The following is a 22,567-nucleotide window of genomic DNA, read 5'->3' on the forward strand; positions in this document are numbered from 1 at the left end:
TGAATGCTTGATCATTCTTTGAAAGGATTAGGCGGTGTGGCCTTGTTGGAGAAAGCAGGTCACTCGGGTTGGGCTTTGGGGTTTCAAGAACCTGTGACAGGCTCAGAGTCTCTCTCTTCCCACTGCCTGTGTATTTGGATGTAGAGTTCTCACTACCCTTTCTACCTGCATGCTGTCATGTTTTCTACCATGAGGATAATGAACTAAATCTTTGAAACTGTAAGCCATCCCCAAATAAATGCTTTCTTTTATAAGAGTTGCTGTGGTCATGGTGTCTCTTTAGAGCAATAGAAGAGTGACTAAGACATGGTGGCAACCCACAGAAAAGGACATGGATGTATATAACTTTGCCTTTTAATCTCTTGGCTTTCATTACATGGCAAGTTCATTGATCTTATTTTTAAGGGTTTCCTTTGCTGTTATAAGTACCAACTTCTTAAGAATTCCTAAATAGACTGAAGATTAGGAGCTCTTTAGAAATTCTCTAGGACTTCAGTGAGAGACTAGAATTGCTGAGACTGTGAACCTAGCAAGTACATATATATTCATCCTATCCACTTCCTTTAGAGAACCTGGACTAATATAACGTTTGAGATAATTTTATCACAAAGGTCTATGATTGGATTTTAACAAGCTTCCAAAAGATGGCTTCTTTAGTAAAATAGAATATTTTATATCCACTCACTGTCAGTTATATTCAAGCAAAAAAAGTGTTGTTTTTTTTTCAACTATCGTAGTAAAATGTATCCCTGATGCTCAGTAAACAAAGCTCTTGCTGTTTATATATGAGGAGGACATATGGATATTACATCCCATGTAATATTGGATGCTGTGGTGGGCACCTCTAATTCCTGAAATGTCTAAGGCAAAGTTAGACACAGATACTGGAAAATTCAAGAAACTTGTGAGTCAGCACTGTTGTATGCAGTAATGAACAAAAGACCCACTCTTAAGTTTTGAGGAAGGCAAGAGTACTAGCACTTATGGGAGTCCTCTGATCTGGTGTGTGCTGCACGCCAGCACTCACAGACATGAACACACTCACATGTCCACACACACATAAACATGACAGAGACTATACATGCATATATGAAAATAGTAAATTAAACTAGCAAAAAATTAAACAAGCAAAAAAAATATTCCTTGAGTTACAGTGAATAGCCCAATTTGAGAATTTCTGAACATAAGATGTTAATGTCATGTCCTCCAAAGAGCACCACTTGGCAATGATGTATTCTGTTGTTTCCATAAATGAATTTACCTTACAGAATTTTTCTATCTTGAAACATACCTACTTTCATAGTTGCAGATACATGCTATGCTGGATAGTTTTATGTCAACTTGATACAAACTGTAGTCATTTGAGAGGAAGAAACCTCAACAGAGAAAATGCCTCGTAAAACTGGATTGTAGGCAAGGCTGTAGAACATTTTCTTTCTTTCTTTCTTTCCTTTCTTTCTTTCTTTCTTTCTTTCTTTCTTTCTTTCTTTCTTTCTTTCTTTCTTATTTATTTATTTTTATTAAAAGTTTCCACCTTCTCCCTGCCTCCCATTCCCGCCCTCCCCCCACTCCTCTCCTCCTCCCTCTCCAGTCCAAAGAGTAGTCATGGTTCCCTGCCCTGTGGGAAGTCCAAGGTCCTCCCCCCTCCATTCAGATCTAGGAAGGTGAGCATCCAAACAGGCTAGGCTCCCACAAAGCCAGTACTGTAGAACATATTCTTAAATAGTGATAGATGGGGGAAGGCTTAGGACATCGAGGGTGGTGCTATCCCTGGGTTGGTGATCTTGGATTCTTTAAGAAAGGAGACTGAGCAAGTGATGATTCACAAGCCAGTAAGCAGGAGTCATCCTCCTGCCTCTAGGCTCCTGCCCTGTTTGAGTGAGTTTCTGTCCTGACTTCCTTCAATGATAAAGAGTGCTGTGGAAGTGTAGGCCAAGTAAACCTTTTCCTCCCCAGTTGCTTTGGCCATGGTGTTTCATCACTGTGGTAGTAACCCTGCCTGACTCTTGTGATTAGTTGGTGAATTATTGTATAGTATATATACATACAATAATTTAATTTTGTACCATAATAATTTATAGTAGTCCATTAAATCATATTTGTCATAAGAAAGACAAAGGAAAAATGTGAAACTGTTAATGAAAAGTTTACGCTCATGTGAAACATTGTTAATGCAAAATTAGCCAAATTCATTATGAGATTAAAGAATCTACAAGGCTTTTGCATTTTGTTATAATGTTGCATAATGCTGTGTTCCAGTCTTAGCTATATTATTTGATATGAATTTCCTTATTTACTCTTGATAGTCTAGATTTGAACTGTGACAAGTAGCTGATAGAAAGTTATTGGTGCTTAACTTTATAGACACAGTATGTTTGAGTGTAAAATATTACGATTCATAAAATTAATAAAAGATTAATAAGCATAAAGTGCACATTTTTAAGTACTATAAGCAAATACTGACATCAAAAAGTACCCAGGAAGGGATCTGAGTAATCTTTACATAGGTGAATATGTTGACAGAATAATATTACTATGTAATTGGATATGCTGAATCTCTAAGGTCAGAGTTTATATTATAGCTAAGGAAAAAAATGGGACAATTAGTAGGAGTTGTCAAAGGTGTGACTGTGGGTACAGAAGGCAAATACTGGAGTACATGGATTATTATAAGAAGTGGGGATTGGTTAAGAGGGACAGACAGAAATGACTGGAGGTGTGCCACACTTTCCCTGTGGCCTGGCAGCAGGAGAGGAGAGTACATGAGGTCTGCAGTGGCCTTGTATGGGTCATTAACATAAACTTACCTCTTCCAGATTCTTATAACCAGGGGCTTTTTAGAGCACTCCCCTTTGGATGCATAAAACAGAGATAGTGCTCTTGACAAAGGAACCCAATAACATCAAGGGATAGAAAGGAATTTGTGATGATGTCAGCAGTGAACAAAGTAAACTTACAGGGGATAATAATGGGTCTTCTAAAGCCAGGTGGAAGAGTTTCGGTTCCACAGAGGAAGCAGGATTTGAGGAGCAGAGCAAAGGAACAGTGTGAGGGAAGCTAATTAAATCTTGTTCTGATACAGACACATAACTGACTGGAAGAAATAGCAGGGTAGACATCTAAAGCCTTTTTGGAGGAATGGAGAATTGGCACATCCAGAGATCACAGGGCCTACTCTCATTGTAGCTATGATGTTCAGGTAAATGGCAAAAATATACTTTAAGTTAACTAGTTCTTCCAAGTGATGAAGTACAGACATCTCAGGTGTACCCGAGTACCTTCCAAGTACAAAATTCTGCTACACCCGAGTAATGCAGATACTTCCACACTCCTCTTTTACTCCGCCAATGAATGAAGTCTAACCTCGTTAAATGGCATCCTAGCTGCGTGTTCTTTATTTCATGTCATTTTGAATAAATGATTAAGGAACAGCATTTCCCCAGAAGCACAGAAGCAGACCTCGATAGGCAGTTCCATAATAAATTCTCTCAACTGAGCAGAGCAGCAATGTGAAAACAAAGAGGTCAGTGTCAAAAAGAAGGTGATTATATACAAAATGATGTCCACACAGGATACCATTAATAAATAAAGAAACTACTTCGGACCTATAGCAGAGCTGTAGGGGAACAGAGCTAGGTGGGGAAAACAAAACAGAATGCTGTGAAGAAGAAGGCAGAGTCAGGGAAGACGCCACGGAGCTGCCAGAGTCAGACATGCCGAATCTTTGCTGGTAAGCCACTGCCACATGGTGATATACAGATTAATAGGAATAGGTTAAATTAATATAAGAGTTAGCCAATAAGAAGCTAGAGCTAATGGGCCAAGCAGTGTTTTAATTAATATAGTTTCTGTGTGGTTATTTTGGTTCTGGGTGGCTGGGACAAACAAGTGGCCTCCTCCTACAGCTCCATAATAAATTCTCTAAACTGAGCAGAGCAGTAATGTGAAAACAAAGAAGACAGTGTCAAAAATAGGGTGATTATGTACAAAATGCTGCCCACACAGGAGTCTAAATACATTGTTGATGGTTTTTAAGTAATTTATTGGAAAGCATAGACATTTTAGACCTTCTAATTATTTTGCCATATAAGATTGAAACTCAAGCAATATAAATATTAAACATTTTGGTATAAAATTAATAGCTGAATAATATATGCAAACCAATCAAGAATTAAGAAGTTTTTTTTTTTAGCAATAATACTGTATATAGACATGTTTTTCTTTTACTCAAGGGACCAGTAGTTTGTTTTCCTTTTCTATTTTATTTTTCATTTTGAAAACAACACTGGATTTCAGCACCAAGGTTTTTCTTCCTTTTTAAAAGGCTAGAATAATTCCATTTACACACTTTTCAGGCCGTTGGGTCTGTTGGTGGAATAATCTAACAATTCCAAAAGACACAAAGTACCTTCATATTCCTTTAGCTTCAAACCGGTTCTATTCTAAGGATGAACACTGTTCAAGGGAGCTCAATCAAGCAAATAAATAACTGCTTCATAGAGTACTGAGTGTAAACAAGACCACCTCAGTGGCCACAAGGAAACTATGTTTTCTAATCAGTGGCAACTTTTCAAAGCTCAAAATTGAAACTCGGGCACATAAAACCCAAAGCCAGCAGTTATCAAAGGGCCAACTGGTGAGGGTTGGTTAGCTATGAAACTGCTTGTCAAATAACACCTTTGTTTCCTAGTTTTTTTTTTTTTAAAATTGATCAGAAAAATCTGAACTATAATAATCTAAAACCCTGAATCTATCCTAAAAATAACTATCTTAAGAATGTTTAACACCACATCTTGAGGTTAGTAAGAAATTACCCAAGCAGTGTAAACAAGCTTCAAATATCATAGTAGAAAAATTCACAAAGATTTCTGTAAACATTAAAATAAAATCTACCTGCAAAAACACAGGTATCATTTAGTTGTGTATTCTGAGAAATTCTTAGATTTTGTTTTTTGTTTTGCTTTGTTTTACTCCCCCCCCAATACCATCCTAATGACAGCTGAGCTTTTCTCTAACATGTGCCTCTGTCTGAAGTTTGTTAAATGGGCCATTTGCTTTGGCTAAAGTCATTGTTTTGGCTTGCATTGCATGTCTCCATCCATGGACGTCACTTAGTCCTTTCTGTGCTGGTGCATTGTTGACATTACAGCACATTTTTCATCCTACTTTGTAAAATCAGTGTATTTATTTGATCTGCCAAACCGCTGGTTACAAATAATATGCAGCTTTACCAAAACTTTTAGCCTCGTTTGGTTAGTTTCTCTACCACTCTTGCTCTGCTTCCACGTTTGAAATACTTAAAAGATCATCACTGATAGTTATTTAGCCAAATAATAAATTATTTAGACATGGTAGCATATTAAAAACTTTTAAATTAAAAGTCAATTTGGAACAAAATCTGTGGCCTATGAGACCTTGCTGGTAGATGTTGGACTGTTTCTAGTAATCACTGTTGTGATTTGGACTCCAAGCTAACATATCACAAGTTACAAGGAAAAGAGTCTTTTTATGCAACTTTGCCTTTTCTTGTTGAGTATTGAGTTACAGCCCTAGCCCTGTCTTTTCTTGAAGTCTCTTCCCTTATTATATTCTTCTATGTAAGCAGTATTGAAATAACTACCTTAAGCAAAGGCCAATATTTAATGCTTTAAAATCCATGGCATAATTCATTAAATCAAAACCAACCTATTGGAGTTGACAGAAATTTCTCTTTAGAGAGGCTCTCATGGGCCAAGAACTACTTCTGCTTGATAATTTTAGATTATCCTGGTGAGAGCAGAGCTGATGACTTTCTCAAATTTTATATTAAAAATTAGAGAAAACTATGTAAGTATATTTTAAATGTTGCCAGAACTGTCTAGATAAATATTTATAGGAATGCCAGTGTTAAGTGATTCAACCATAACAAGACTGTAGACATTTTCTTTCCTGTCCTTATCAGAATGAAACTTTCTTCAGGTTGGTATACTTTTCTTCTATACCATCTGCCCACCTCCGTCAAGTACTCTTTAATAAAAATAAATTGGAATGATTGTTCTATAGACATTAATTTCTTAGAAATGCTCCATTATACATCTGTTAGGCATTTCCCACAATCATTATTTTGATACTAAGACATCCCTATTGCTCTTCATACCTCAAAGACACATGTGGCACCAAGTGAGAACTTGAATTTTGCTTTACTTTTGCCTTTGCTCATGATCTAAATCTTTTAAAATCTGAAATCCTTGAAATGAATTTAAGCCATGAACTAGGTGTTGCATTGACTAGTTTCTGTAATCAAAGAAACATTTTAGTTCCCTGGGATTTTAAATGATCTTTTTGCTTTCAGTTCATTTTACTTAGGGTGTAGAGAAATGTTCACAGACATTTTCCCCCTCCAAGTTTGGCTCAATGACAGAGAATATGAGTATTCAAGTGCTGTTAAGCAAATGCAGCCCTACAAGGGTACGGATTCCTGTAAATCAATCTGCAGAAGAGAACTATCTTAATTAACCTGCAGTATATTTGACCAAAAAATCCTTCTGAGATGTTCTTTACTTTAGGATCTGTGGCCTCCATCCAGAGCTCCTGCAGATCTTGTAAGTGTCCATGAGATGTCATCATCTTTTCATAGATGCAAGGATGATAAGGAGCCTTACCTTCCCCAGAAAAAAACATGTGGTCCTGTGGCACTATCCCCACTTTATTGGCACACAGGCCCATGAACACATCATCTATGTACAGACTGGAGTTCAGCATCTGCGATGCTTCATAGACTTTGGCAGCCACATCGCTGGAAATGACATAGGCAGCCCCAGCTGTATAGTCAGGGTAAGCTGGCCATTGGTACATTTCATAGGGAACATAGTATTTGCTGCTTTTATCCCTAACAGGAGGGCCGCCACGATGAACATGACCAATCCAAAAGTCTTGAACACCAATTTGCTCTAGCCCTTGAAGGTATTCGATGAGGTTTGGCATGTGGATAAATATGTCGTCATCAGCCGTCATCAGGAATTTGGCATGTGGACAAAAGCTGTTTGTCCAGCTGAACTGAAGGAGCAGTTTTAAAGTAAGATTGTAGAAGGAATCAACAAAGTCTTGCTGAATTATGTCCTTGTACTTTTCATCTTCCCAAATCAGTTTTCTTTGCAGTTCTTCTCTCTTTGGTGGAGCAGGAGTCCCCAAGGCAAACAGAATTTTGATGTTGGCATTCAACTGGGACCGAACATAATCCTCATTGCCCCATGTTTTTCTGATTGCAGAGCGTCGGCCGTAGTTTGCAGGGGCAGTCTTTACGAACAATAAGAGGAGTACGTCTTGGGACTGACACTTTTCTTTGTGGTTGATCAAGTATCGGTAGTGAGGTTGCTCGGAGCTGTGCTTGAGAGACAGGGAATCGTTCACAAAGCCGTATCTATTCACGAGGTATCTGTAGGAGTAGGACTTCATATGGTTCACAATGTGATTATTGATCGGGCCCCAGAAAACCATGAAGCTTAATATAAAACAGGTGGCAAAGAGCCGAAAAAACTTCCGTCTTTTGCCTCTTCTGCCACGAACAGACATTCTCATGTTCTCAGGTCTGTTGGAAATGGCTGCTTGCTTCTTCAAGACGATAGCACTTTGTATTTGCAGAATAGATGTGTTTCTTAATACATATTGGTCACAAAAGATAGGACTTTCTCATTCCACATAATAATCTCTTCTAGCAACATTCCTCTGGGATTGCAAAGGAATGGAGCACTACAGTCCAACGACACTGACACCTCCAAGGCTGTCCACCGGGCATTCCTCATTAAATTCTGTGCACGGCCTCATGTTGTTGCTCCATGTGGTTCTTCCTGTGAACATGCACTGTGACTCTACGAAAAGGACAACATATGAATGGGTCACTGATTTACCATAAAGAGAAAGATTACTCCTTGTCCCTTAAGCCAAATGTCACCTTTGTGCCATTAGCATTTAATAAGTGAAATTAAAAAGAAAATAGAACTGGAGGAAAATACTTGATACAAGCTTTTTATTCAGAATATTGACAACTTTGTTTCTTCCTGCTCTTAAAAAAGAGCCTCCCAGAGCCGGGCGATGGTGGCGCACGCCTTTAATCCCAGCACTCGGGAGGCAGAGGCAGGCGGATCTCTGTGAGTTCGAGACCAGCCTGGTCTACAGAGCTAGTTCCAGGACAGGCTCCAAAGCCACAGAGAAACCCTATCTCAAAAAACCAAAAAAAAAAAAAAAAAAAAAAAGAGCCTCCCAATAGCTATCATCTCTATATCTACAATTTAAATGCAAGCCAACAGCATAAATTCCAGAGCAAAATACTGCTTTGTACCCTTGTACTTGTAATTGTGATCTCCATCCTTGATACTGTTATAAAAACGATTGTACACATTGAATACCCTGAAGAAGGAGCCTAATTCCAGTTGTAACACTGCCTTCCAGACCACTGGGTTTTCAGGTTCTCCTCTATTTCCCATTCCCCACTATTACTCCTAGTCGGGGTAGTAACTTCAAAGGCTAGTCATGAGAAATGTCCAAAAAAGGAGATGAAAGCAAGCTCCATTGAGACTGTGTTCATAGCTAATCAACATGCATAGCACAACATGGTAGAATATCAATTTTAAAACTGCAAAAACTGCTTAGGAAGCCACAACTGCAAAAGAAAAACAAAGAGTATAAAGAAAGCAGTAGATATGAGTTTTATGTTGCATGCATTCAAGGATGCAATGTTAATGCATTAGTGGGCTTGATTATGAAAAGGCTGAATGCCTCGCTCCAGCAGATCAGTATGGCAATGCCTTCCTACCCCTCCATATGCTTATCATGTCTGGACTGAATACTCTAAAGGTGAGAAAAACAACTAGAAACACTAATTTCTGATGCTGGTTTCTGCCTTAAGTTTGCAAAATAACCTTAATACAGGGGCAATATCTTTGTCATCATTCAGGTAAGGGAGGCCCGTGAAGGCAAAACATAAAGGATCTAGAGACTTAAATTGAGGTAATAGATAATCCTTGATGGATGAATTTTTTATAGCAGCATCAATCAACATTTACGAAGTCTAGGAAAACTCTCAGTTGGAACAAATCTATAGTTTCTACTCCAACAGATCTAGGAAGAGGACAAAGGTTGGTAAATGTGATGATTAATGTTGATTGTCAGCTCTTCAGGGTCTAGAAGCACCTAGGAGACAAACTTTTGACATGTCCTATGAATGGAGTTCTCCACTGGAATAAAAAAAAGGGAAGCAAGCAGAAGTCCAGCGTTCACTTCTGTCTGCCACCTGACAGTGGATGGATGATGGTCTGTGGACCATGCTTCATCTTTCTGCTGCCACAACTTCTCGGCCATGATGGATATCCTCAAACTGTGAATCGAAACACACCTTTCTTTCCTTGAGGTGATTTTGTCAGGTGTTTTGTCCTAGCAATGAGGAAAAAACAATGCATTAACTTTTGGAATGTAGGGAAGTACAGACATTGGGCTGGAGATTTAGGAACTCTTCCAGATTTCCAGCATCCACACTGCATCTCACAACTGCCTCAAACTCCAGTTCCAGGGGACCCAATGTCCTCTTCTGGCCTCCAAAGGCATGGCATATATGTGATGTGCAGACATGCATGCAGTCAAAACACACACACACACACACACACATACACTCTACAGGCACAACCAACTTCCTACCTTTGAGCTGTGTTCAGCCAGCTTACCTTGTGCATTCTTACCGAGCTCATTTATAAGCCTGAATTTAGGAAACTATCAGCTTGTGAACCCACTCCTCCAAGCATTCAGATACAAGCCTGACTCACCAAAGATACTAGATCCCTACAGTGAATCAGGGCCCTGACTCAGCATGGTGTTCTGCTACTGCTGCAGCTGCTGCTAAAATAGCAACTGGTCCATAATAATTATTTTGTTTTTCTAGGATGTCTATGTTCCTATGTTTTTTCAAATACTCTTAAGTAGACCAATTAGTCAAGAAATATTTCTGAAAAATGGCAAAGCCAGCCACCTTGACCACTGCGTTTAGCCTATCGTGAGGTTTGAAGATGAGATTTCTCCTACTCACGAACAGAGACAAACACTGATTCACTATTTACATACACTATAACCAAATCTCACTGAAAGTAGTGGTGTGATTAGGGGAAGATTTAGGAAAGGTAAACTATTTGTTTATTTTTTTTACCTTTTTTTCTAATCTCCAAAGAACCAATGTCCTCCAAGTAGAGCAGCCAAGGGAAGCATTTCCTAGCCCGAAGGAGAACAGAAGCACTTGCCTCCAACAGGAGTGAGCAGTGCTGCCCCAGCTCTTTGCAACAGGTTCCCTTCCTCCTCTTGTACCTCACAGCACTAAGCACATCATTAGTTTGGCATCTGGAACGTAGGTAAGGTCACTGAAGAGAAGCCCACAAGTTGGCTCATCAGGTGGAAGAAAATGTGGGGCCTTGCAGAAAACTCAAAACAAGTGTGAAGTTCAGCACCCACTTGCAACACAGTGTCAGCCCAGAAACTGGAGACAAGGGTCACCTCTGCTCTTAGCCAGACTTATTGTGTCACCATGGGAAGCCTTTACTTCACTGGCTTTAGTATTTCGTCTGCACATTAGAGGTGACTTATGTTACTGGGGGAACTGAAAATTGCAGCTCACTTTGGAGCTTCCTTGAAACATGGAGCAGAGTGCTGGAAAGAATAACTTAGAGCAAAACAGGCAAAGAGCTGGGCTACAAGTCTAGTTTGCTTCCATTTCGGAGAAAGAAACTTTATCATTTTAAAAAAAGTAATCAGAAAAACGAAGAACAGAAGTAGAACATTAGGGGTTCAGAGGTTGAGAGTCTTTGTCTCTTTCTTGAGAGGATTCCTATTCAGTTCCCAATACCAGTGTCTGCCAGCTCATAACTGTGTGTAACTCCAGCCCAGAGGATCTGACACCATCTTCTGATTCCCAAAGGCATTTGTGCATGCACATGGGCACGCATACCCACCACACAAACACACACACAGTGATTAAGATGGAGGAAACACATACACACAAATAAAAATAAAATCTTTAAATTATTTTTTTCTAAAGAAGCAGAACAAGGTGACAGACATCTCCTAAAATACTTATTTATTTATTTATTTATTTATTTATTTATTTATTTATTTATTTATTTATTTAAGATTTCAGCCTCCTCTCCTCCACCGCCTCCCATATCCCTCCCCCTCCCTCAATCAAGTCCCCCTCCCTTATCAGCCGGAAGAGCAGTCTGGGTTCTCTGCCTTGTGGGAAGTCCAAGGACCTCCCACCTCCTTCCAGGTCTAGTAAGGTGAGCATCCAAACTGCCTAGGCTCCCACAAAGCCTAAAATACTTTCTAGTCATGGAGCTGTGCCCCTCAATTACTCAAAAGAATATTTATTCAAACAAAAGAGCTCTTTAAAATTATTTTAAGAAAACCCCACAAGTTAGTGTGTCAGTGTAAAGATTGTTTTGTCCCTTTAAGAGACAAGCCATGACCTTCCTGCTTGCAGCCTCAGACTTGCACTTTCTCTCTTCCTGCTCTCTCTCTCTTTCTCCTCCTTTCTCCCCTTTTTCCTTCTCCTCCATAATCCACCTAGTAAATGTCTAACTTTACTCTGTATGGTATGTTTATCCATCTCTCTCTCCACCAGCCGGCCACAGTCACATGGAGATCTGCCACGTGGTCTTGTGCGCCGTCCCTGCTTGGGACTTGCTGTTTTGGGGACCCAGGCAGCTTGCAGCAAACCCATCTGTATGGTATGCCTATCTGTCTGTCCCTTGCCCACCCACCTCCCACATGTCTAGCCGCCAGGGACGCCCAGGGGACCAGTCACCTTTGGAGACCTGCTGTGTGTAGCCAGGACTGGCTGCTCTCCGGACCGCAGCAAATCCATTTCAGTCAGGAAGCTACAAAGCTCCCAATAATAACACCTGATTTCTAATACTTCAAATTATCAACTCACTTTGTTGTTGAGTGTACTTTTGCAATATGCAAAACTTGATAAAAATTTTGAAGTTTTAACCAAGATGGCGATGCTTGCAGTGTAAGTTCATGTTAAACACCTGCAGTCTTTAGCATTCTAATTAGCCCTGCAAGGATGTGAGTGTGTGCTGTGCAAGCCAGGAACGGTAGAAGAGCATGGCATGACCATGTGCAAGCCAGGCACGGTGAAGGAGTGTGGCATGACCATGTGCAAGCCAGGCACGGTGAAGGAGTGTGGCATGGCTAGGTGCAAGCCAGGTATGGTGGCATGGCCATATACAAGCCCGGCCTGATGGATGAACATGGTGTGATAATTTCTGGCCTCATTGTCCCATATAAAGTATAATTTCTGTGCACACAATGGTGAGGTACTCTTTCATTACTTTGGAGTAAGCCAACTGCAGATACAACACTGAGATTGGAGAAGATTATTAAGGAGTTTTGGGAAAGACTAAGGATGACCTGCTAGCTGGATGTAGGAAGGATGGTGATCTCTGTTTTCAGAGAGAAAGGAAAGAACTTCTTGTGGCAGAAATTGGAGAAATGAGAATATATGTAAAAGCAGGGAAGTGGGTGACTGTTTATGGAGAACTTGGAAAATCAAGGAAAGCCTTTAAACAGGTACAGAGAGATGCAGGCAGTCTCCTCTAGTTTCTTTCTGTTATGAAAAATACCCTGATCAAAAGCAATTTGAAGTAAGAACAGTGCTTGCTAGATCATGCTCTGTCTTATTCTCTGATAGTTTTTTCTTTATTTGTTTTGTTTCTTATATTTTGTTTGTTTGTTGTTCATAGCCCAGACTGTATAAAAATACTTAGGGATGGTGCCACTACAGTAGCTGGGCCTTCCCACATTAATCATCAGTTAAGATAGTTATTTACAGATCTGGACCAATCTGATATTCTGTAGCTGAATTTCCTCCTTCCCAGGTAGTTCTAGATTGTGTTAAGTTGACAATACAGCCTAACCAGCTGGATTTTGTCTTTCTCCCTCCCTCCCTCCCTCCCTCCCTCCCTCCCTCCCTCCTTCCCTCCCCTCTTCTTCTTCTCTCTCCCAGTCTCCTCCTCTCCTTTGTTTTCTCTCTCTCTCTTTCCATTCCTCTTTCCTCCTCTTTTATAACAAATAGCTCCCTTGTTCAGTATGTATTAAGTTTGAGCAAACAGATTAATCTCACAGTACTGTTGCAGAATACACAATCCCTTGAAACCAGCACATCCGTGTATTAATTTAGCCAGAAACCAGTTTATCTGGGTATTATACCAGCGTAGGATGCAGTAGGGATGGTATAACCTAGCATGAAGGCAGCATGGATGGGGGGGGGGATGTGAATCTGTCTGGTTTCTATTGCCATAACAGAGTACTTGAAGCTGGATACTTATGAAGAAAAGAGGTTGCCTTAGTTCCCAATTTGAGAAGCTTGAAATTCAATATCAAAAAGTCCTATATATTTGGCCCCTGGCAAGGATCCTTTGGTCATGTTACAACATGAAAGGAAAGAGGCATACAGCTACATTCAGAAGGGACCATATAAAGGGTGTGGCCTTGCCTTATAACAACAGACTCTCAAGAGAACTAACTCTATGAGAATAGCATTAATTTTTTGAAATTCTTCCAATGACCTAGTCTTCCTCACCCTTTCAAACTCCACCACCTCTCACTACAGCCAAGTGGAGACCAAAGCTACAGTACACAGATCTTTGGATAGAGAAAGAATGACAAAGACCTGTCAGCAAAAGTGAAATCTCCGTAGAGCCTGATAAATGCTTGGGATGGGGAAGAAAGAGGAAGGAGGGAAATGGGATTTCAAGTATGACTGCCTGGAGGAAAACCAGCTCACTGAGGTGGGGGTGAAGCAGGGTCCTATTTGCTAGATAACAAGGTGGGCATGCAGAACAGGAAGATGGCTGATTTTATAAATGTGGGTGAGCTTTTTTTTTTTTTTTTTTTTTTTTTTTTTTTTTTTTTTTTTTTTTTNTTTTTTTTTTTTTTTTTTTTTTTTTTTTTTTTTTTTTTTTTTTTTTTTTTACAGGGCAAGAAAAGCAGGAAGATGGGGAGGTGCAAGCTCTGGGGCCGGGAAAAAAACAGGGAGTACAAGGCAATGAATAATGGAAGTATTTTAAAGGGTACCTTAGGCTGTTAAGGTGTGGTTAACATGTGGGAAAATGCCAAAACAACTTTCACAAAACAAAAATAAATCTTAAAACTCTGTTTAAGCCATCAATGTTACTTGAAGGCAATGGGTTAGACTAACTGAGTAGAAGAAGAGAATTAAGCGACCGAGCCATTCTACCCTAGTTGTGGGTTTTTTCTTCCTGAGAGGAATTAATTACTGTCATGAAACTTGCCTCAGAAGGCCTTGAGACATGTTCAGAGGTGAGGAGCTCTTGTTCCTGCAGAAGACCTGGGTCTGGTTTCCAGCACCACATGGTGGCTCAGAACCATGTATAACTCGAGTTTCAGAAGATCTGATACCTTCTTCTTATGCTTGTGGGCACCAGATACAGGGGTGGTGCCAAAACAGACAGGCAAAACACTCACAGAAGTAAAATAGAATAAATAAACCTTAAAAATAAGTTTTTAAAAGAAACCTTGCTTTAGAAGAGTTTTATAGAAAATGGCACAGGATTGATGGTTACCTTCATTTTTGAAACCAGTATAAATTATAGACTATCCATGAGTCATGCGTATATTAACAATCCCTTTAAAGGAAACATACTTGTAAAGAATGACATATGAGCTAGTAAAAACTCCAATAAATTAACATTTTAAGCTTTAATGCATTATATCATTTATATTTAAGCTTGAATTGCATGGAGACCCATGGAGGAGATAACTTTTGGATCTTGTTCTAGAATCACTCAGAAGAAATAAATGCAAAGTTTTCTGTAGCCACATAAACAATTACCAGCTAGTAGTGCTGAGTCTGCTCCCTAAGGAGGAAAACAACCTGGTGGTTCAGCCTACACATTTCCCAAGTGAAACATCAGATATTTTCCAATCATATCTGTAGTATTATACAATAATAATAATGATAATAATAATAATATTCTTTAATTCAGGTTTGAATATTTCTAATGTAAGTGTTATAAAAAAGGAAAAAAATATCCAACATTTGTCTTTGGTCATAGAACTTGAGCTCAAGCCATCAACAAAATTCAGAAGCCATTTGAAGTCATTAACCTTCTATAAAGAATGCATTCATAGTCAGCTCTTCAATGTTAGTCCAAAGACTTTAGTTCCAATTTATTAAAAAAGGATGTGAGGGACACAGGGATTTGCATTATACAATCTATTTGATGGTCTAGTTGTAAAATCTTCACCTAGGTAAATTAAATTAAGTTTCTTTTTATTAAACATGGGCTTAGATCCATTTGCCAGGCGTGGGAGAAGTAAAGACACAGAAATATCAAATGGCAAAAACGGGTGACGTTGGGCCTTAAGGCTTAGCTAGGACCTGGTATCATGGGGTTAAAGAGAAGCATGATGGTTTATCTTCTCACTAAAATTTTCTTAGTTTGAGTATGTGGAATTGGAGACAGAAAATATGAAGAAAGTTTCAGGCTGGACATTTACTTCTTAAACTTGGACTTTTAAACTCATTGTTGCAACACAATTGTTTGGGTTGAAGGGATGCTTAGTTATTCTAAATAAAATCTTCCTCCACCACCAGATTTCATTTTGTTTTGTTTTCTGGCTGAAACAAACTTCTTTACTCCTCTCTCAGCAGTTACTGATATAGGTATGTTTTCTACGTAACAGACATTATTCTACGTGCTTCATGTGACTGCTCATGCTTTAAGCTTAGCAACAACCTACGGGAGTGAAAAGATCTCTCCGTGTTTGCAGAGGAACAAACTGGGGCACCAAGATACCAGGGTAACCATTTAACCTTCAAATTTTCCAGACCAACGTTCCAGCTGTCCACCATTGCCCTTTCTCCCTGCCATGACTCACACCACCGTTCCCTCAGAGACCACAGAGCAGGGAGGCAGGTTGGGCGAGGCCCGGAGAAGCAGCAGGGTAACAAAGGAAGCTGTTACACCACATAGAATCTGAAGTCATTCATGACTTTCTACCATCTACAGAGCTTGTAGTTGTTGTTTTTAAACACTTTTTCTTTACTAAGAAGCCTTCTTTGGACTCTGCAAGGGCGCAGATGCTCCCCTCTTCAACTCGATCCCAGTATCAGTAAACAACGGGCAAAGGGGATCTGATGAGCCTGTGTCTTATATGTGCACAGTCCTTTCTCCAAAGAATACCAGCGGGTATAAGGATAGCAACCCAACATGGAGAAGGAGGGTTGAAGAAAGAAGTGGAGAGGAGGGAAGAAGAGGAGAGAAAACTCAGAGGGGACCTGAAGCAAGAATTTGATAAACAAATAATGGATAAATTGAAAATTGAACAGTCATATCACATAGTGAGTCACACCCTAGCCTCAGAAATTATTCCTTTTCCTTCCTTCCTTCCTTCCTTCCTTCCTTCCTTCCTTCCTTCCTTCCTTCCTTCCTGTCTTTCTTTCTTTTTTGTTTTAAAAAAGCTATATCAAAATTTTAATCCTGAATAAGGGTAAGCAAAACTTAAAACATATATTCAAAGTTGGCTCATAAAATGATAGGCAAAAAGTGTGGATAATTCAGAGATGAAAACCTGTTACTATATAAGGCTTATAGCCAGAATATAAATCAAAGGCAAAAGTCCATTATCCGTCAGAGTTGAATGTCCACCCCTTTAGTGTGATATAAGACACAGCAAACACTGCTCCACCCCCAACGTCACTAGGATGCGTCACATATAATAACTGCTTTGTCTGAACCTGAGAAGTTCAAAATTTGGGATTTTTTTTTCAAACATTCTTGACATTTCTTAGGATCCAGAGAAAATATTCACCAAGGTACATCTGAAATGTTGGATTCAGTTGGGAAGGGAAGTGGGGGGGGGCATGAATCTGATATCGTCAAGCATTTGCTAAATCAAGAGTCCTGTAGGGAAGGGCTGCTGTCTGAGATGAGAGGCAGAAGGTGGAAAATGAGGACAGGACCATTAGCAGGACCTAGAGAAAAAGAGCAGGAGTTCATACATCGGGGAAGAACAGAGAAGCAGCCCCAGAGCCAGGAAAGAACACAAGTGGAGTGCAGTTGAGTTGGTTTCTGGAGTGGGGTTGAGGAAGACATAGCAAGACAAAGTACAGTAATTTCAAAGCTCTCAAAGGGAAACAATGTAGCTAGAGTGAGGAACACCAAGTTAGCTACTGGCACCTAATACGAGGGAAAAGATGTCAAAAGGAGATCAGAAAGGAGGGCTTGGTTTTAATCCTGGTAAGATCAGGAATACAGTGATGTTGGGTACCTTATACCTGGTGTCCATCTGCTTATGGGCATCTAGACGTGTCACTTGACTGAGAGTTTGCCACACAGAGGACAAAAAGTAAACGAGAATACAAACATAAGAGTATAGAACTGTCTTCACTGAGCAATGATGCATTATAATACGCCTCCTTTTATGAAGCACTTGCCTTGCTCTTGGCAGCCCTGAAAAGTAAATAATGTTTACATTTCACGAGGTTAACAGATGCTAACTAGTCACATACCTGAAAATGCCACAGTCAAGATGCTGGGGGTGACTTCAGAGATGCTTCAGGGTTTGCTATTCTACCAAAGAATCACTTCTACTGCAACCTGAAATCTGGGCCTGATAGATATAAGATAGAACAGAAGATTCTGGAGTTTTAGAATGAAAAAAAAAGTGCATTTATTTGGTCTATTTTACTCATCATGTGCATTTGACTTGCCTCTGAACCAGGTACTAGTGTATTCTGAGGATCATCTGACATAACTTAAGAGTGTGGGCCACATCAGTTACTTTATATGCATCAATTTTCCTTCTCTAGAAACCATTCATGGATTGTTAGTTACTACAGACTGGTAGGTGACTAATGTTTCCAGGCAAATATCAAGCTTTCAAAACTGCTGCATTCTAATAGGTTTCTTCTGAAAAAAAATAGTGAGATAGAAGCTTATTAAAATATTGATTGCTAACAGTCACCTAACAGATCCTAACTGACGAAGAATGGTGTCCACTGTCTGTGACCAGAAAGGATGCTGAGGACCATCCAGGCGCTGAAGATGTCTTTCAGTGATGATGATGCAGAAGTCAGATAAAGCTTGTCAGTCAGGGAGACCGAAACCTCAGGAGTCAACCTGTTAGCTTATTTTGCTTACAGCACTATCAGAAAGAGTTGTGGGAAAGTAAGAATAGAGATAAAATATGAAATTTTAAGTGGATTTTATGTAGTATCACATAATCTTGTACCTTTTAGAATTTTGTTGCCTTATACTTGGCAGCAAGATGTTTTTGTATAGCAAACTGGCTGTCTATTTTTAAATGATTCACTATAGAAGATAAATCTTGGTACAAGACCAATCCAAGGCAGCCTTTAAATTCATAACATTAAATGTAAAAGAGTCGTTTTACTTATTCAAAGTTCATATCTTATCTAACAAAGTTTCTCCTCCTCCTCCTTCTTCTTTAAATCTTTTTTTGGTTGTTCGAGACAGGTTTTCTTTGTGTGACAGTCCTAGCTGTCCTGGAACTCGCTCTGTAGACCAGGTTGGCCTTAACTCACTGGGATCTGCCTGCTTCTGCCTCCCAAGCGCTGGGATTAAAGATGTTGCTACCATTACCAAGCTTCTGATCACACCTTTTATCTTTAAATATAAAGATTCTTAAACATGGAGTATATGAGAATATACATAATACAGGTATATGTATATATGCATACATATGGAAATATAAAAAGTAATATATACTGTATACTATGATGTGCACTGTTTACTGTAAGTAGTTATAGATTCACACTATTGCACATTTTTTGCTGGGAGAGATTCGATGCTCAGTGGAGGAACTCTTTGGATAATTTGCTTGAATCTGTTCAACTGAGCACAGAAAATTTCTAGCACATCAGTGTCCACCTTGTTTGTTACTTTGGAAAAGTTATCTATCTTCTGGCTTTCTCTCAGTCTCTTTCAATGTATGTTCTGAGATGCAAATCTGAATGCACTTTGGCTGCAGACCTAACTCAACCCTTTACAATTTGTAAGTCAGCAAGAGTACAGCGATTCTGTCCAAAGTGACCCATTTTAAAAGATGACCCACTTAGAAACTCATGAGTTATTATCCAAGCTGTTCTATATCTGAGAACTAGAAACCTACGGAGTTTTACTACAAATCTGTTTCGATATATTTATGATTATAGAGAGAGATTTGATCCAAATTTTAATGAAATATATAAGTACTTTTCCATCCTTTCTCCTCTTTCTTTCTTCCTTTCTTTCTCCCTTTCCTTTCTTTCTTTCTTTCTTTCTTTCTTTCTTTCTTTCTTTCTTTCTTTCATTTCTCAATAGGGTCTGGATTTCATTTTGAAAATCCTTTCCCATCTTCTGAAATTTCTTTGTAAACAAAGCAATTAAAATTCATGTCTGTGTGTACTCATCTCTCATCTCCCAGTTCCCTAAGAAGGGCTCCAGGGCTCCTGAGAGTTAGAGAACTTACCCATCATAACACATAACCTTAAGTGTCATAAGTGAGCACTTGGATGACTGACAGGTACAGACAGAGTCAGCCTCATCTGTGGTGAGTGCTTAGTAAGAATGGTAAAGTGGGAGGAAGTGGCAGGGAGGTGAAGGTGGGAGAGAGAGAGAGAGAGAGAGAGAGAGAGAGAGAGAGAGAGAGAGAGAGAGATGTTTTAAGTATATAATGGAAGTCCCTCAGGTACCAAATTTATCTTGCATTAAAAATACACTACCCCATCTCCCACTTGTTTCTTCTGACAGTCTTTTCCCTTGTTCTGAGATTGAACCAGCCCGTATCTCCAGCCCTCTTTGGATAAAGTTCAAACCTTATCAGCTGCTCACTAACCACGCTTTCGGTGTTCAGGGTAGGGTCATTTCCGCACCTTCAATCATCCTTTTCTGGGTCAGTTTCAGATTTCTCATATCCATCTCCCCGGCATCCCTGCCCCTTGGGACCAGGCTGTTTCCCAAAATAAAGGCACAGAGGAACAAATCCAATTCTAATGGATGTACTTTCAACAGAAAGTTACCCTAAATATTTGCTCTACCACCACAAATGGCCCATATGGTGGCATCTGTGTCCCTGTAATATGACCCATAACCTAGGAAAACCAATACTGCTGCAAAGAATGGGAGCTCAAAGCAATCAAAATCAAAATGCAAAATAAAATTTGGTATTGTTAAAAGGAAATAGAAGTAGCCAGGGGTTTCTCATTAGAAAGAACTTTCCCCAGTTTCCCCTACCCGCCTGTTTCAGTGTTTCCACTTCTTCAGGCAGTAACTAGTCTAAAGCAGCGGTCAGCTCCCCACGTGCAAGTCGCCCCACGCTTCCAACGTGAATTGGTTGGAATTCACACTGGCGTCGGTAAAGCTCGGAACCCAGTCTGAAGCCCGGCGAGGGCTGGGTCGGGTCCTGTGAAGCCACAGCCGCCTCTCTCCATCGGCAGACCCGGGAAACCGGCTGCACTGGACCTAGCCAGTCAGATCGGATCTGCCGCACAAAGGCGGTGACTCGGCCAGGGTGGTCGCCGACCCGCGCTCGCGCCCACAGGCCGCAGTGAACAAAGGCGTTCGGCCGCCCGCTCCCTCCCTCTCCGCACTCGGGACCCGGCAGCCTCGGCCAGCACCGAAGAGCCAGCGGTCCATCTTTCCGATGCTTTCCGCCCTGATGCGCCCCCATCATCCGGGTGGACTAGGCGGTCCTCTCCTTCCCGCCTCGCGGAGGCGAGTCCGGTCCGGGCTGGCGGAGGAAATCAGGAGGTGCGGCGGGGCGGGTCCGGGCGAACTGTACTCTGAGCAAGCCATCCTCTGGGAGGACCTCAGAGCCCGCACAAAGCAAGCCCACCCGGGGACTTAGACTCTGCAGCGGGTGCGAGAGTGTTCCAGTCTAAAGCAAGGCGCAAGGCCACATCCCCCCTCCCCCCCGAGGGGACTTGGCTCACACAGCAGGATGTGGCGGTCTGGGAGCGAACACACTCTGCGTGGGCAATGACTGACCTCGGGATACTTTGATCTAGGAGCAGCGATGGTGAAGATTCACAATCCATTCATCCAACCATCATTTAGTCACTTCCGAGCTGTAGGTTTCGAATGAGCAGCAGTTTTGAGATCGTCCTAGTTTCACAGCAAGAAACCTTAAGAGCTGACGGGTCTTTTGTCAGTCCGGACACTTAGGACTTGGGTTTCTGGGAGTCTAAATAACAAAGAGAGGAAACTCGAATTTACATCAAGTGATGATAGCACGCCAACAGTCTGTTTTAAAAGCAAATCCTTCCTCTCTACCCAGCTTCCACATTGATTTTTTTTTTAACCTTTAACCCAGATAATTTCAAGCGGAGCACACAGCAAAACTCACCAAGTACAAACCCAAGTTCCTAAACATCCATCCCAGTCAGGAGGCCGGCTCTTCTCCCAGAAGCTGAAAAAGGTCTCAAGAAGAAAACTTGCAGACTAAATTTCCCTGTAAGTCAGGCAGCTGGGGCGGGGCTGTGCTGGAGACCCCGCTGGAGCCGGTTGGAGCCGGTCGAGTTGGGCGGGTCTGATCAAGGGTCCAGGTTCCGGCAGGGGAGCCGCCACGAGAGCCTCCAGCTTGTTACTCAGTCACTGCACTCCAGGCGTCGTTTCCCAAGCTCAGCCCTGCCGGGCAGTCCTTCCCAACCAGCGCGTTTGTGAAGGTGCTGCGCACCGCCCTCACGCGCTCTCTGTTGTGGACTCTGGGAAGTGTCACTTCACGGATTTAGAGAAACAAATGTGTGGCTGAGCTCACACGAATGTACTTGCACAGCCTGCAACCGGAAATTATCAGTAATTACAGGTTAGAGGAAGGAGCAAGCAAATGCATTTTTAATTGATTTTTATTGATCTCAACATTTTTCTCTGCTCCCTTCCCTGTTTCTCCCCTCATGGCGAATACATTCATGTGTCTAGTTACCTGTTTGGCAAATGGTATTCCAAAAATTTCCTTATAAAAGCATTCAACGGAGGTCCTATTTTGAGCAGTTTTGTAATAAAACACGCTGCAAAGGACTAAAACTGTTCATTCAATAGACTTGTTTCAAACTCTAATTTTAGAACATTTTGTATTTGTGTTTTAAGAGCACTGCAGCATATTTCCTAAATTGACGTATTCATGTATCACTCACACGAGGCATGGTTCACGGTTAGTCTCAACCTGCCCAGGAAATCACAAACAGAAATACTCATATAATGGGCCTCCTGACTGAGTCTGACAGTGATTATAAAGAAGATCATTCATTGTTCCTATAGGGTTAATTACCCACTTGTCTCTTCAAATACTAGCTGTAATTCCTCATACAGTCTTGCCCTAAAACACATGTGTATGTTGTATTCATATACAAATATTCATTTGGGGCTCTATTCCTTCCCAGTCATTTGGAACGAGTTCCATGTATGAGCTTATATATGTTTTACACACACACACACACACACACACACACACACACACACCAGGGCACAGGTAAAGGAGCTTCTTTCATCCATCTAGAAAGTTTTCCTAGAGCAGCTGACTCCTC

General features: G+C 40.7%; 1 protein-coding gene across 4 annotated transcripts; it reads right to left on the bottom strand.

Annotated features, from left to right (window-relative positions):
- Window positions 1–4,056: 4,056 nt before the first annotated feature.
- Window positions 4,057–21,702, bottom strand: B3gnt5 (UDP-GlcNAc:betaGal beta-1,3-N-acetylglucosaminyltransferase 5). 4 transcript variants are annotated; one of them, XM_050132000.1, is made up of 4 exons: window positions 21,391–21,702; window positions 21,033–21,228; window positions 17,555–17,655; window positions 4,057–7,847 (listed from the first exon to the last, which is right to left on the bottom strand). In XM_050132000.1, exon 4 carries the CDS (start codon window positions 7,555–7,557, stop codon window positions 6,424–6,426), a length of 1,134 nt encoding a protein of 377 aa, XP_049987957.1. In that variant the 5' UTR covers window positions 7,558–7,847; window positions 17,555–17,655; window positions 21,033–21,228; window positions 21,391–21,702; the 3' UTR covers window positions 4,057–6,423. The 4 variants fall into 4 exon arrangements, with proteins under 4 accessions (XP_049987957.1, XP_049987955.1, XP_049987958.1 ...); XM_050131998.1 differs by having other exon boundaries at window positions 4,057–9,408; XM_050132001.1 differs by lacking the exon at window positions 17,555–17,655.
- Window positions 21,703–22,567: the final 865 nt, after the last annotated feature.

This window comes from Alexandromys fortis, unplaced genomic scaffold (assembly GCF_014885135.2).
Source record: "Alexandromys fortis isolate MF-2015 unplaced genomic scaffold, M_Fortis_MF-2015_v1.1 scaffold_380, whole genome shotgun sequence".
In the NCBI taxonomy this organism is placed as follows: Eukaryota; Metazoa; Chordata; class Mammalia; order Rodentia; family Cricetidae; genus Alexandromys; species Alexandromys fortis.